The sequence below is a fragment of the Pecten maximus genome, chromosome 5 (genome assembly GCF_902652985.1).
Source record: "Pecten maximus chromosome 5, xPecMax1.1, whole genome shotgun sequence".
Taxonomy (NCBI): Eukaryota; Metazoa; Mollusca; class Bivalvia; order Pectinida; family Pectinidae; genus Pecten; species Pecten maximus.
Genome location: NC_047019.1, coordinates 9,355,638 through 9,371,772, shown reverse-complemented (window position 1 = coordinate 9,371,772; position 16,135 = coordinate 9,355,638). Strand labels below are relative to the sequence as shown.

Sequence of the window (16,135 nt, the reverse complement as noted above, 5' to 3'; positions counted from 1 at the left end):
ATTGTATGTCAGCCAAGGGGAGGTAATGCACTGCATTAGACGTCACTTACCCTGCAGAAATTCTTGATCTGATTTTGACAAATTTACAAATAAGTTTTAAAAGCTCTTTGCAAAGAGTGTATATATGTTCAAACAGTAAAATGATTTTGAACGTTTCAATTTGTATATTACTGATGTTGATGAAAAGAAACAAAATAGAAATTTCTTCAAAAAGTTGATATGTACATCAAGTTCTGGACCTCATAGGTTAAGTATTAGAAGTTGTGAAAGTTGAGTGTTTGTATCGGATTATTTCTCTAAAACAGCCAAACATCATTTAAATGCTGCACTGAGCCATTTATAAGAAGCATACAACAAGAGATCCCAGTTGGATCTTGACACCAGTCATTGAATGATCTTTATCGGTTCTAAGTAAGATCTTTTCTCCACTTTTCCCTTCTTTCCCTTCTTCCTCTTAATCATTTGATAAATGAAGAACCTACATATAAATTCTAACAAAGATCTCAAAAGAACTTTTTGAAATATATCAATAACAAATTTCAACTGTCAAAATCCAAGGTGGGCCCCCTGTCAGCCATTTTGTTTTCCCATTCAAACTCACAATTAAACGAGCATAACAAGGTCCAAAGGGGAACCTACTTGTAAAGTTTGAGTAATATCCCTCTGGTACCTCTCAAGAAATAGTGCTAACAAGGATTGTCTACGGACAGATGATGGACGGACCATGGACCATGGACATAGGATGATTTGAATGGTGGGCTAAAAATGACCCGATACCATTGCGTTTACAACTCTATGAATGTCATTGCATCCTATGTTAATATAGGTAATGGCTATAGGGGCTTACACCAGCAACATTTACAAATAAAAACATCCTGTCACCTACCAACTCTAAGCTAAAGGCAGGGGCAAACCACTGGACAAATAAAACGGATGGATAGACGGGAAAAAAATATCGCTAAGGTAAGCTATTACTTGGGATTCAGGTGTGACTAAATATTGACCAACATGATAAGCAAAGCAAAACAGTAACTCAACAAACTCCAGCCTCTGTATCATTTACATTTAATACTGGCATGAAAATCTCGAAAATTATTGTTTATAATCCAATTTAAATGTCATAAACATCTTAAACGTAACATCAATTTCATATTTTAGTAAAAGTCAAATATGAAAATTGGTACCATCATAATCCCATAGCAAATATTCTTTATAAGTAATATTTGAAAAAAAAACAACAAAAAAAACCTTTTTGATGATGCTATAATTTTTAAAAAGTTTACTGACAAACTTTAAAAGTCGTATCTTTAAAGAATGTTACCAGGAATGTGAATTTGATTTCTATATTGCCTGACAAGACTCATTGCTGTTAATTTATAAGGCATTAAATGTATGTGCACACAGAAAAGAAATACTCTAATAATCATGTAGTATATATATAATATTTTAATTTTGTGCAGTATAATTTTCATTTGTTTTATATGAAGGAAACTTATATGTAGAACATATGATTTAAAGATAAAAGTAATAATATTTTTTTATTCAATACACACAATGATGAATATTTTTTTTTCATATTATTGTTTTTTTTTTGCATTTCTTTGCAATTATTACCAATTTTTTGTGATGAATTAACATTTTTAGCTTAGATTGAAATAATTGTCATAATTAAGCTAAAGTGAAAATATTACTGATTATAATCACATAGTATTGATGGAAATACGGTGGCGATGTTACGGAGACTGGGATATTTAATAAGTAAACAAAACTAGAATTCAAAACAATACTGGTGAAAATAAGTCTAGGTGATACAAAGGTGAATTAAAAAAAAATGTACAAAAAGGGGAGATAACTACAGTAAAAATTACACTGCAACAAAATAAAAATAATTAGTTACATAACACATAATGTTTTTTAGTACATGTGTTAAAATGATTATCAGATCAATTTCTAAAAATAGGAATACAAGCTTTTTTATGAATTACCTGTATTTTGAAACGATATCATGTGAAAATTATTAATAACTTAATTGACGGTAGCATATAAAATCCTTACCTTTCCTCATCCACCATAGCCAAGTCTTCATCCAATTCCATGTCAGTGCTGCCCGTACTGGACATGGGTGACCGACCACGATCTCTGGAAGTAACAAGATTGAAGTGCATAATGACCCTGTTAAAATTCCTTGACCAGAGTAAACATCTGACTATAGCGGCACCTTGACCAACATGAAGACTTGACCATTGCTCTTTCTTCGAAGAAGGTTAAGAAAAAATACTAGATCAGTAAATTTTTAGCAATTTTAATTGCTTTTACAACAAGGGGTTTGTCACAATTTCACACATGGTGGCCAAATATTTGGTGACTGACCATGATGGAAACTAGTAATAGTCGGTTATCTCCCCTTAATGTGAGGGAGCTTCCCCAAAAAGTGACAAAATTCTTTCATAAAAATCAACACTTAATCCAAAAAAACTCTTATTTCAATCAAAGTGGACACAAATTCAAATTTCACAACCTGGGGAGAAATGGTTTCCTTGTCAGTGCATGGGATAATATACAATACATAAATGTTCAAGTAGACATAGCAAGTGTGCACAGGCAATATTAAAGCTGTTTGGGGTTACATAAACAAATAAAAAAATAAATACTGAAGGGTGTCAGTCTTATACACTTCCTTTCTCACTTGAGGGACAATCTACTTCAATATCAACATTCTCGTTAAGAATTGAGACTGTGACCTGCCATCACAATATCAAAGACAAATACATAGAGGATATCTAACAGTGTCTTCAGTAATACCAAATATATTTCACGAGTGGGGCTAATATTTTGATATTTTTCACGAGTGCGCAGCACGAGTGAAAAATATCAAAATATTAGCCACACGAGTGAAATATATTTGGTATTACTGGAAACACTGTTAGATATTCTGTTTATTACATTTTTTATCAACGAAAAACCTACCCCGCATGCTAACTAGGCCTAACCACGAAAGTTTGCATACAAAAAAAGGAGTTCCCCCTGTCCAGGTGCTGACATATATGTCGGGCTTTCTGATTGGTCAATTATTTTGGTATTTTCTAATCATTGATTTGATTGGTCAAATCAGCAAAAGTGATATTTTTCACTAGTGAAAAATATGATATTTGTCACTAGTGAAAAATATGATATTTGTCACTAGTGAAAAATATCACTTTTATAGAATGAATAATTTTTGATATTTCACTGGTAAAAATGTAATAAACTTCCTTTCTTCCTTTCTCACTTGACAGACAATCTAATTCAATATCAACATTCTCGTTAAGAATTGAGACTGTGATCATGACCTGCCATCACAATATCAAAGACAAATGCACCTCCTTTCTCACTTGAGAGACAATCTACTTCAATAATGACATTCTCGGTTAAGAATCAAATTGAGACTATGACCTCACATCACATTATCAAAGACAAATACGCTTTCTTCCTCATTTGAGAAACAATCTCTTTGCTGGACATTTCAATACTGATATTCTCGTTCAGAATTGAGACAGCATATTTTTTTTTTTTATAAAATTCTGATAATCAGAGTATGTCAATGAAATCTCAAGTATCTTTGCATTTGGATAGGGAGGTGGGGATCTCAAATGGTTGTTATTGGAACCTGAATTCCATTTCCTAAGCCAATAGTTCTGATTTCCTTTCAATCAATGATATTTGGAATTCTCTTTGTAGGTATCCTTAAATTTACAATTTCTATATGGACGATATCTATGATGGCTAATCCCCCCCCAACCACCACCAACACACATGGAATTCCTCAAGCCAAAGGAAATGAATACTAACAAAAGGAAGTGTTTTGAAGGTGGGAAAGGGAGAAAAATAATTGGACAGGGGATATTTAAACAAAATACAAAAACAAAAAGCATGAACTGAAGCAGTTACAGTCACCAACATGAAAAATACAATGTGTAAATGTATTGAAAGTATACATCTTAGGAGCTATTCTTCACACTTACTCTCTTTAAAATCTACAACTTAATGACAATTTAAATTCGATCTTTCTTCATCAAGTTGAATTTAAAGACCTATTATCAGTTTATGTTCAATGCAACAATCAATTTACTACTCAAATATTTTTTCTTTATTTTATCAATTTGTTTATATTTTCATGCCCCCTACTCGCGTTTTTTTCTTTTGTCCCCAAATGGATGTCTCTAAATCTTTAAAAAAAAATTAACAATCATTATGTGGGGAATGCCTATAAATCTTTCAAAAATTTTAACAAATTATTTGTGTTTTGGAAGAATATCCCAATCATTAAAGTTTTTTTTTAAATTTATTTTTTAAATTTATAATTGTTATAAATCTTTTATGTATCTTGGGATTTTCCTGACGAACCAATATTTGGTTCAAAACATGTTTAGAATCATATCTTGAACCGATTCTTTAAAATTATAAAAGAAAAACACTAAGAAAGCCAAATATTACCATTTTGATATCGATGAGTCTTCAAATGTTACAAAAATCATTTATAATACAAAAATGTTCCATTTGGATTGCGTCCCTCTCATCCCAATAATATATTTTGTTTTCACAACAACACATTGACACATGAGAACTGTCATGCAGGGAGGTGTTTTAACGACCGTGCAATTCTAAACACATATTCACAACACTCTTTACATACAATCTCTCGTCCTTCTTTGGTGAACATATTTTGGGACTTTTAGGGCTCTCCGGAGCAGCATCAACTGGCTTAGTGCTGAAAATCAAACAGCTTGTACTTATCCACAATCCATGTTTGTATATACATGTCGATCCAGGTATTCATATCATCTAATATACGGTTTGTAACTATGATCATGTCAGGGCACAGTGCCCTTATAACATTTTTTTTTTTTTAATGGATGTGATGTGGTGGTATAAGTTGCAGGTATTTCTGGCTAAGCAATTAGGTAGATGGTAAGTTTGAACCCCAGTAAGGGCACAAGTCACTATAAATAGTAATCTTTTGTCTTTTGTGTTGCTATGTTATATTCATAAATACATATCATATATCAGCTGCCTTTTCAATCAGCTTTCCAAAATAATTGATCTTCATCACATCTGATAATCATGTGCAATTGTATAACAATACAAGATCATCTGCTTGACCCAAAAGTCAAAATTTTCCTTTGACATACAAGTCATCATGTTTCAGTCACCTGATCATGTACGTTCCTGTATTGATCCTGTAATTAGTCGGGCGACCCCAATATATGAACATTGACTCAAATTAGGGGTGGACTTATCCTGTAATAAGCCTAGTGACCCCAATATATGAACATTGACTCAAATTAGGGGTGGACTTATCTTGTTATAAGCCTAGTGACTCCAATATATGAACATTGACTCAAATTAGGGGTGGACTTATCCTGTAATAAGCCCCACCAGTGACCCCAACATATGAACATTGACTCAAATTAGGGGTGGACTTATCCTGTAATAAGCCAGTAACTCCCAATATATGAACATTGACTCAAATTAGGGGTGGACTTATCCTGTAATAAGCCAGTAACTCCCAATATATGAACATTAACTCAAATTAGGGGTGGACTTATCCTGTAATAATCCCAGTGACTCCAGCATATGAACATTAACTCAAATTAGGGGTGGACTTATCCTGTAATAATCCCAGTGACTCCAGCATATGAACATTAACTCAAATTAAGGGTGGACTTATCCTGTAATAAGCCCAGTGACTCCAGCATATGAACATTGACTCAAATTAGGGGTGGACTTTTCTTGTAATAAGCCCAGTGACCCCAATATATGAACATTGACTCAAATTAGGGGTGGACTTATCTTGTTATAAGCCTAGTGACCCCAACATATGAACATTGACTCAAATTAGGGGTGGACTTATCCTGTAATAAGCCTATAGTGACTCCAATATATGAAAATTGACTCAAATTAGGAGTGGACTTATCCTGTAATAAGCCCAGTGACTCCAACATATGAACATTGACTCAAATTAGGGGTGGACTTATCCTGCAATAAGCCTAGTGACTCCAATATATGAACATTGACTCAAATTAGGGGTGGACTTATCCTGTAATAAGCCTATAGTGACTCCAATATATGAACATTGACTCAAATTAGGGGTGGACATTGTTACAGGATAATGAAATAAATATGGATGAGATTATTACCATGCAAGCATAGGCTTATTACAGGCAAATGAAATAGGTTACCATTTTTACTGAACAGCAATAGATATGGGTGGGATTATTGAAGTGAAATGAAATAGGCATGAATGGGCTTATTACCAAACATCAGCTTATTGCTAGATAAAAACAGTCGTGATAATAATTTTAAACAAAACTAATGATTTTAGAATGTAAAATTATCACAATAACATGATACATGACACATTCATATACATATATATGTGATTTATATCAAATATGAATGTCATTATAGCTGTAAGTAAGATTTAATTATTTTAACATTATACATATATTGCACAATAATATTATTTCTTATACTCCTATAAGTTCTCTCATTATCGCTTATTTGTTTATTCATTTTCTCTTTTCAATCCATTGGTAATAATTTTGCTGTTTTGTTTACAAAAAAAAAAAAAAACAACAACACCTAACTATTTCCCAATTTGGTATTTCAATACAGCATCATCAACATAAGTAAAACTTCTGTGTTTTGTTTGTCATTATAACAGTATAACACAGAATTAATGTCAGGTAGGAGAAACAGAACACCAAACTTTTCAAAATGTTTTTCATTTTGTGAAAAATTTGCGTTCGTGGAGAAATTTTAAGGATTGGTGTAAAAACTTTGGTTGTTGGAAGGATTAAAAAAAGCAACCCTACACCTGACTGTTAAGTTCAATGTTTTATTTAATCAATTGTCATTTAATACATGCAAAAGCTGTCGAAATTGTCTCCAAGGTCAAAATTACTCAATGTTTTTGTACAATACAGTTAGCAATTTTCTCCCAAGAATTTTCTCCAACAAAGAGGTTTATGGCTTTTGTTATTTTTCATACTGAATCAATAGATAGGTTAATCATATATTTTTTTATTTGTATATTTTTTCATGCTTTGAACATCTTTAACTAAAAATGAACATTTTTGAACTCTCAAAACAGTGCATTTCATTACTAAAGCAAAGAAATTCTTCAAGACTTTTTCAAAATAGCTCTACACTGAATTATTCGTGTATAAATAACAACCCAGTTTAACTTCCATAGCTTAGGATAAATGCATTAGTCATATTTGTAAATGAGTTTTTTTTTTGCTGTAACAACAAAAAGGTATTTTTGGTTTAGAGTTACTTCCCTTGCTAAAGCATTCACGTCTCATTTTGACGTTATCCATTAATTTTATAATTCCACGAAGTCCACCTAAAAATTTAACTTACATGCCATTAAGCTGACAAGGGTATGCTGTTTTATTATTCAATTACTGTTAATAGCCAGAACACATGCAAAGTATAATTTCAAATTCTGTAGACAATTTGATTTTTAGGCAATATGGGTGAAACATATGAAATTCACACCATGCTTGTTTGGAAATTGAACAATTGAACAATTACAAATAAAAAAAAACAAAAAAAACACAATAGTGTATCTTTTAATTAATTAACAGGATTTAATGATCAACTGCTGCATACCAATGGAAAATAATAACAAAGCGTTTCCATAACAACCATATACTTACATCCTAGCTACAGATCCGAGTATCTCAATACTTAATCTGATTGGTTACAAACAAAACGTCAAAGAAAATGCTAAAGTGGATTAAAATTTTAGCCCCCATTATAGACAGTCATGATTAAAACATTAGCATGCCCACCGCAAATGGAATACACTTGAAATTATGCAAAAAAATTCCAAAATTCACAAAAGCATACCTATTAATCATGTTAAAATCAAACAATTTTTCAAAGCAAGAAAAATATATATATTTAGTTGCTTTTTATTTTTACTTATACACAATTCTTTTAAAAAAGCAGGTTTAAGAAAATTCTGTAATGGATACCATCATGCTATTGACTTTGGCATTTCAGGTCATTCCCTTCATCAAAATTCTGATATACAACCCACAAGTATAAGGTGCTGTGTATGTAAATTAACAAACCTTTTCTTCTTTGGTAAATGTAGCTTCATTGGACTTTTGCTGCTATTCCTGGTTTCATGCCCAGCAGGCACTGAAATCAAAAACACATTCCAGAATTATACATTTACAAATTCCTAGAATACCACTTTTCAGGAGACCAAGCTCCTTATTTTTTAAATCCTGTTTTACAATTATACAAACAGTCATTATAAGATGTGACTCCATTCTGGAAGGTTGCATCTGCCATCTATAGGATAACTTCTTATTTATGCGGCATCTATTTTTGTAACTGGGTGGACTGGATCAATCATAGTAAAATGTCTCAACATAAAAGGCAAGAGGCTTAAAATACATTTGCTATTACCATGCATCATGTGTGATTCAGAATAAGATTCAGGAAACTATATTGTCACTGTTAGGATAGTTCTAGTCCACCCAGATATAAAAGTAAGTAGCATGAGAATGACTATCTCTACATGTTTGAAATACAGTGGTTTTTTAGTCTAGATTCAAGTTAGTATTATTTATATGAAATTAATTGCAAACTGTAAACGTTAATTGCCCTGTGACCTTGGCATTTACCAAATGACCTTGACATCAGTTCAATTCCAGAAATTTGTTTTTAAAAACACTTGAGGAGTACCCCAAAAATTTGTAGAGATAGATTCATAAAATTTTCTTATTTTAAATCTTTGAAATCCTCTAATAAATTGCTCCATTTTCTTTTAAAAGCCACATATAATTCAGTATAGCACATTTATTCAAGACATAGACCTGTTACTATAAATAGTAACCCTTAGTAAGAATCCAAATCAGTGTAGTACAATAACAAAAGGCTACTACCATCTCAGTACATACCAAACTGACAGGAAACTTATTTAAAACATGAATTTTTATTGTGACCTTGACCTTATCATGAACAATGACCCTGACCTTGTATTAAAAAAAAAAAAATCCTGAAAAAATACAGCATAGTAAAATTTATTGACACAAAAGTAATCATATGACATTTAATATCTGATAGTTTTCAAAATTTTGGATTCAAATCTTTGTTAATATCCATTTTTTTCGAATTGTGTAAACCACCTTTGATTTAATTAAATTGGATTTATAATCAAAGTACATTTTTATAACAACAAATTAAATATAACTTAAAGGGGTTATATATGAACTATGCAGACAACTATCAATACAATTTAGAAATTTACAAAGTTAAAATTTTCACAGAGGAAAATGGCCTTATCTTATCACAGACTGGATGTTAAATTAAATTATCTATTTACTAATATTAATCAAATTAACTATTCCTCGGTGATCTAAACTCTAAATTCTAGATCTAATTCTGGTTCTCCTAAAGGAACATCAAAACCAAGAAAAAAAAACATGCTTACAAATTAACATACCAAGGAAATACACAAATTATTTTAAGAATTACAGTGTCTAAAAATAAACAAAATGAAAAAACTAAGATTTTTTTTTTACATTTATGTCTGTTAGAGAGGTATATACTGTGTTTACATATCATGCATATAGTATTTGTATTATGATGATAAATAATATTTACACAAAATATAAATATCATATTCATCTGTGTCTGTCATTGTTATTGCCTTCAAACAATATTATTGAATATTTCATTGGGTTTTTTTTTCCACAATTTCCCTTATTTTGTCAAAAATCCTATTAAAAAAAAATAATCATCTCCAATTATTTTATTAGCACACTATGTCAATTTTTAAAGATAAAGTATGTTTGTTTTTTCAAATCAAATGAGCAATTTTATAGCACATTTCCCACCAAGACAGTCAACTCCTTTATGCATGGCTTTTAAATCTGTTTCTCTGTCGTTCGACAATCCCTTATCCAGTCAGTAACAAGCCTGTGTCTAATGGCCGACACATAACAGGGACCACATGCAGCTCACCAGAAAATAATTATCCACATAAATTATACAGCTAGCAGAATACAGAGCAACACACAGACTTGATTTATATATATGAAGAGGGTAAGGGGCTTTGGAGTATTATACAGATATTGAGTAGACTTTTTTAAATTTACTTCAAAAAATTCGTTCATTCATTGGCATCATGAAAAATATCAAGATTAAAAGATTTTGGATCATCATATGTGTATTGAGGAGCTGAAACTTATTTTTGTCTTGTTTCACAGCTCCATGACCTTGACAATGACCTTGGCCTTGATATGTAGTTTAGATACATAGAGATTAACAATAACACAATTTCGAGCTAATTAAATGTTATATCTGGGATAGTAAATATTTCATCAGTAAATGTTTAACTTAAGTCTAGATCTAGTTAAATTTATCTTACATTTGACTCCAGTTACTCAGTAATACTTGTTGCTACCAGTATGTTAAAAAAAAGAAGAGCAAATGGTTTACCTTTCAAATTATTCTCTGATCCTCAGGACTTGAATACACTAATACATTAGTCCTATGTTAAGTGACCCAGAAACATAGAAGTCCCAAAAATTAATAAGGAATTCAAGACCTTCACACAAGGACATTAAGTCAGCCTTAATTCTTTCAGAACTGATATCAAGGAAATAATTGCAGGTTATGTTATCCAAGATGGCCGATGTTGATAAGCCACATTAAAATTTCAATACAGCAGTCCTTGTTTAAACTAATATCCACATGGCAGTTGTTTAAAGTAGTATCCCTATGACAGAGCTGTAGTGAGTGGAACTAGACGGGAATGTGTGTGGTAGCTAGTTGGCTATATGGTTAGAGTGTCAGTCTAAAGTTTGGAGGTCCTGGGTTCGAGTCCTGGTCTCACAAAAGTGTATAGGGTGATGTTACTATCATGGAGAGTTTATGAGTCTCATAGACTGGTGTATAGGGGTGATGTTCCTAGTATGGGGAGGACGGGAGTCTCACAGAACAGTGTATAGGGTGATGTTCCTAGCATGGGGAGGCTATGAGTCTCACAGACTGGTGTATAGGGGTGATGTTCCTAGTATGGGGAGGCTATGAGTCTCACAGACTGGTGTATAGGGGTGATGTTCCTAGTATGGGTAGGCTATGAGTCTCACAGACTGGTGTATAGGGTGATGTTCCTAGCATGGGGAGGCTATGAGTCTCACAGACTGGTGTATAGGGGTGATGTTCCTAGTATGGGGAGGACGGGAGTCTCACACACTGGTGTATACGGTGATGTTCCTAGTATGGGGAGGCTATGAGTCTCACAGACTGGTGTATAGGGGTGATGTTTCTAGTATGGGGAGGCTATGAGTCTCACAGACCGGTGTACAGACTGGTGTATAGAGTAATGTTTCTAGCATGTGGAGGCCATGAGACTCACAGACAGGTGTACAGACTGGTGTATAGAGTGATGTTTCTAGCATGGGAAGGCCATGAGACTCACAGACAGGTGTACAGACTGGTGTATAGAGTGATGTTTCTAGCATGTGGAGGCCATGAGACTCACAGACAGGTGTATAGGGTGATGTTCCTAGCATGGGGAGGCTATGAGTCTCACAGACAGGTGTATAGAGTGATGTTTCTAGCATGGGGAGGCTATGAGTCTCACAGACCGGTGTACAGACTGGTGTATAGAGTGATGTTTCTAGCATGGGGAGGTCATGATTCTCACAGACCGATGTATAGGGGTGATGTTCCTAGTATGGGGAGGTCATGAGTCTCACAGACTGGTGTATAGGGTGATGTTCCTAGTATGGGGAGGCTATGAGTCTCACAGACTGGTGTATAGGGGTGATGTTCCTAGTATGGGGAGGCTATGAGTCTCACAGACTGGTGTATAGGGGTGATGTTCCTAGTATGGGGAGGCTATGAGTCTCACAGACTGGTGTATAGGGTGATGTTCCTAGCATGGGGAGGCTATGAGTCTCACAGACTGGTGTATAGGGGTGATGTTCCTAGTATGGGGAGGACGGGAGTCTCACACACTGGTGTATACGGTGATGTTCCTAGTATGGGGAGGCTATGAGTCTCACAGACTGGTGTATAGGGGTGATGTTTCTAGTATGGGGAGGCTATGAGTCTCACAGACCGGTGTACAGACTGGTGTATAGAGTAATGTTTCTAGCATGTGGAGGCCATGAGACTCACAGACAGGTGTACAGACTGGTGTATAGAGTGATGTTTCTAGCATGGGAAGGCCATGAGACTCACAGACAGGTGTACAGACTGGTGTATAGAGTGATGTTTCTAGCATGTGGAGGCCATGAGACTCACAGACAGGTGTATAGGGTGATGTTCCTAGCATGGGGAGGCTATGAGTCTCACAGACAGGTGTATAGAGTGATGTTTCTAGCATGGGGAGGCTATGAGTCTCACAGACCGGTGTACAGACTGGTGTATAGAGTGATGTTTCTAGCATGGGGAGGTCATGATTCTCACAGACCGATGTATAGGGGTGATGTTCCTAGTATGGGGAGGTCATGAGTCTCACAGACTGGTGTATAGGGTGATGTTCCTAGTATGGGGAGGCTATGAGTCTCACAGACTGGTGTATAGGTTGATGTTTCTAGCATGGGGAGGCCATGAGTCTCACAGACTGGTGTATAGGGTGATGTTCCTAGTATGGGGAGGCCATGAGTCTCACAGACTGGTGTATAGGGGTGATGTTTCTAGTATGGGGAGGCTATGAGTCTCACAGACTGGTGTATAGGGGTGATGTTCCTAGTATGGGGAGGCTATGAGTCTCACAGACTGGTGTATAGGGTGATGTTCCTAGTATGGGGAGGCCATGAGTCTCACAGACTGGTTATAGGGGTGATGTTTCTAGTATGGGGAGGCTATGAGTCTCACAGACTGGTGTATAGGGGTGATGTTCCTAGTATAGGGAGGCTATGAGTCTCACAGACTGGTGTATAGGGTGATGTCCCTAGCATGGGGAGGCTATGAGTCTCACAGACTGGTGTATAGGTTGATGTCCCTAGCATGGAGAGGCTATGAGTCTCACAGACTGGTGTATAGGGTGATGTCCCTAGCATGGAGAGGCCATGCGTCTCACAGACTGGTGTATAGGGGTGATGTTCCTAGTATGGGGAGGCTATGAGTCTCACAGACTGGTGTATAGGGTGATGTTCCTAGCATGGGGAGGCCATGCGTCTCACAGACTGGTGTATAGGGCTGATGTTCCTAGCATGGGGAGGACGTGAGTCTCACAGACTGGTGTATAGGGGTGATGTTCCTAGTATGAGGAGGCTATGAGTCTCACAGACTGGTGTATAGGGGTGATGTTCCTAGTATGGGGAGGCTATGAGTCTCACAGACTGGTGTATAGGGTGATGTTCCTAGTATGGGGAGGCTATGAGTCTCACAGACTGGTGTATAGGGTGATGTTCCTAGCATGGGGAGGCTATGAGTCTCACAGACTGGTGTATAGGGTGATGTTTCTAGCATGGGGAGGCCATGAGTCTCACAGACTGGTGTATAGGGTGATGTTCCTAGCATGGGAGGCTATAAGTCTCACACACTGGTGTATAAGGGTGATGTTCCTAGCATGGGGAGGCTATGAGTCTCACAGACTGGTGTATAAGGGTGATGTTCCTAGCATGGGGAGGCTATGAGTCTCACAGACTGGTGTATAGGGGTGATGTTCCTAGCATGGGGAGGCTATGAGTCTCACAGACTGGTGTATAGGGGTGATGTTCCTAGCATGGGAGGCTATGAGTCTCACAGAACAGTGTATAGGGGTGATGTTCCTAGCATGGGAGGCTATGAGTCTCACAGACTGGTGTATAAGGGTGATGTTCCTAGCATGGGGAGGCTATGAGTCTCACAGACTGGTGTATAGGGGTGATGTTCCTAGCATGGGGAGGCTATGAGTCTCACAGACTGGTGTATAGGGGTGATGTTCCTAGCATGGGAGGCTATGAGTCTCACAGAACAGTGTATAGGGTGATGTTCCTAGCATGGGAGGCTATGAGTCTCACAGACTGGTGTATAGGGGTGATGTTTCTAGCATGGGGAGGCTATTACATTTGCTTCAAATCAAACAAAAAAGCTGCTGCAGTTTCATCAGAACAGACAGTATTTTATATTCACCCCATATATATCCACAACCTGAAATCTGAAGTTTAGGTTTTATTTTTTCCAACAGCTAACTCAGAGTTTATACCTACATATTCTTACGCCTCATTTCTTTGTATTTTACCTGAAATCTTAATGAGCATTCTTGAAATATTATCCTGACATTGCATTAGCATTGGTGTTAGTGTATAATAAGATAACAATTTATCTAGACATAATTTTACCTTAGTCCACACTGTAATTAAATACACTTAATTAATAGATCTCGTTTAGCAGTCCAGCATACGCTCCCTAAACCATTAAAGCAGTTTGCAGACATTTTGAATTGCAACAGCTGATAGTGAACAATAACAGCCTGGTCACTGGTGGTCACTACAGACTATGGTTGACCTACGAACCTGCACATTTGACCACTAGTATACCTGGTAACTATATAAATACCCGATCAATCACTACAACTGTTTTTACGATTTGCATATATGACAAACCTATACTGAAGATTTAGCGCCCCCCCCCCCCCCCCCCCCCCCAAAAGTAGTGACATCAAGAAATTTTATTTATTTAATGGCATACTTAAAGACATCAACAATATAATCTGTATTAATTAATCTATGTCTCATCTCCAGCCTAGGCTGCCCTAAATAAACAGCTTGTATTTTAATCTGATTTTATTAGTATGACATAAGCTGACACTTCCACTTCACATTCCAAAAAATAGGTTTAAAAACTATGGTTGCTAGCACATCTGGGTAGAAATGCTGTCAAAACCCCTTTTTTTCGAAATTAAGTTGACAGGGGGGGAAAAGTAGAAGGAAAATTATTTAACATCCCCCTACTCCCGACATTTGTTTTGTTGACGGATAAATTATCAGCTGCATTAAAGCTATGTTACTGTAGCACATGGCGAAAGTTGCATATGGTAGCTTCTATACTGATTATTGAAGTTTTTTGAAATATGTGACTGAATTGAGAAATCTAAGTACAAGCGAGAGATATAGGGAGTTTTGACAGTAAGATATTGTAGCAAAGTTTTAAAAGATGATAATCTAGAGCGAATATATGAGACTGAAGACCCAGCACGAGGTTCAACAATGTTACTCTACAGATATATCGAGTACTACCAAACTATTTATTCGATGCCAGGATAAGTAAAAGCACTTTATTCTAAAATGTATATTAATAATAAAATTATATCATTTCTACTTATAAATGAGGATCTGTAAAATTAATTTATACAATCTAATTAAGGAAATATATTAAAATTTTCAGTTAAATTTTTTTCGTTTCTTTAAACAAATTTTGTAAATTCTATGAAAACATCAAGCTTATCACAAGTGATGACAAGAACGGTAAGGCACCAGAATTAAGCTGCGTGGTTAAAGCATGTTATGTGGCGTTAGACAATTCAGCTCTAAAATATACCTTCTTTCAAGTTTGTAGCAGTTATGAAAGTTATTTCCCACATGAAGTTTCATCTACTCTCATATCAATTTCAATAAAAGTAAAAATTCCTTTAAAAAACAATACATAGCCAAGACAGTTTACTTCTTGAAAAGGTCAAGGTCACTGACTGAACCAAATGTCAAAGGTCACAGATTTCCATGATATGTTACCCTGTATTTACTTGTGGTAATAAACTTTTGCCTGTACGACAATGAAGCTCTAATGTATTCTATGTGCAACACAAATAACATGTGTAACCTGTCCGAGTCCGTCCCAATGCACATGCTTTACTCACTACTATTTCTCTTCTTGCGTTTCCCTAGCAACATAAAATCAATTGACATCCGGCGTGTGAGAAATAAGAAACGTGTGCAAAAAATTTCACGATTTTTAACATTGAACATTGAGAGATGGAAGATGATTTTAATGAAGGTAAAGAATACCATTGTACCAAAGATGATTACAAATGAGTTCAGCTTTCTCACTTAGAACAAAAAGAATTTTTATTTTGCTGAAGAGTTACTGCCCTTTGCAAACTCTTCATATTTCATTTCAATGAAATACTTCAACT

At 35.4% G+C, this 16,135-nt stretch overlaps 1 protein-coding gene across 4 annotated transcripts in view; it reads right to left on the bottom strand.

The window, feature by feature from the left end:
* Window positions 1-16,135, bottom strand: part of LOC117327071 (mitogen-activated protein kinase kinase kinase 5-like) — a 75,194-nt gene that overhangs the window by 35,257 nt on the left and 23,802 nt on the right. For 2 of the 4 annotated variants that reach the window (XR_004532569.1, XR_004532568.1), the window contains exons 27-28: window positions 8,124-8,193; window positions 2,056-2,139 (exon numbers count right to left, since the gene is read on the bottom strand). Coding sequence is in view for 1 of the 4 variants with exons in the window: in XM_033883900.1 (XP_033739791.1) it covers window positions 2,056-2,139; window positions 4,673-4,747; window positions 7,704-7,739; window positions 8,124-8,193; window positions 15,860-15,883 (289 nt within the window). In the remaining 3 variants the exon portion in view is untranslated. Of the gene's footprint in view, window positions 1-2,055; window positions 2,140-4,672; window positions 4,748-7,703; window positions 7,740-8,123; window positions 8,194-15,859; window positions 15,884-16,135 lie in introns of all 4 variants that reach the window. The other 2 variants (XM_033883900.1, XR_004532567.1) reach the window with 2 other exon arrangements.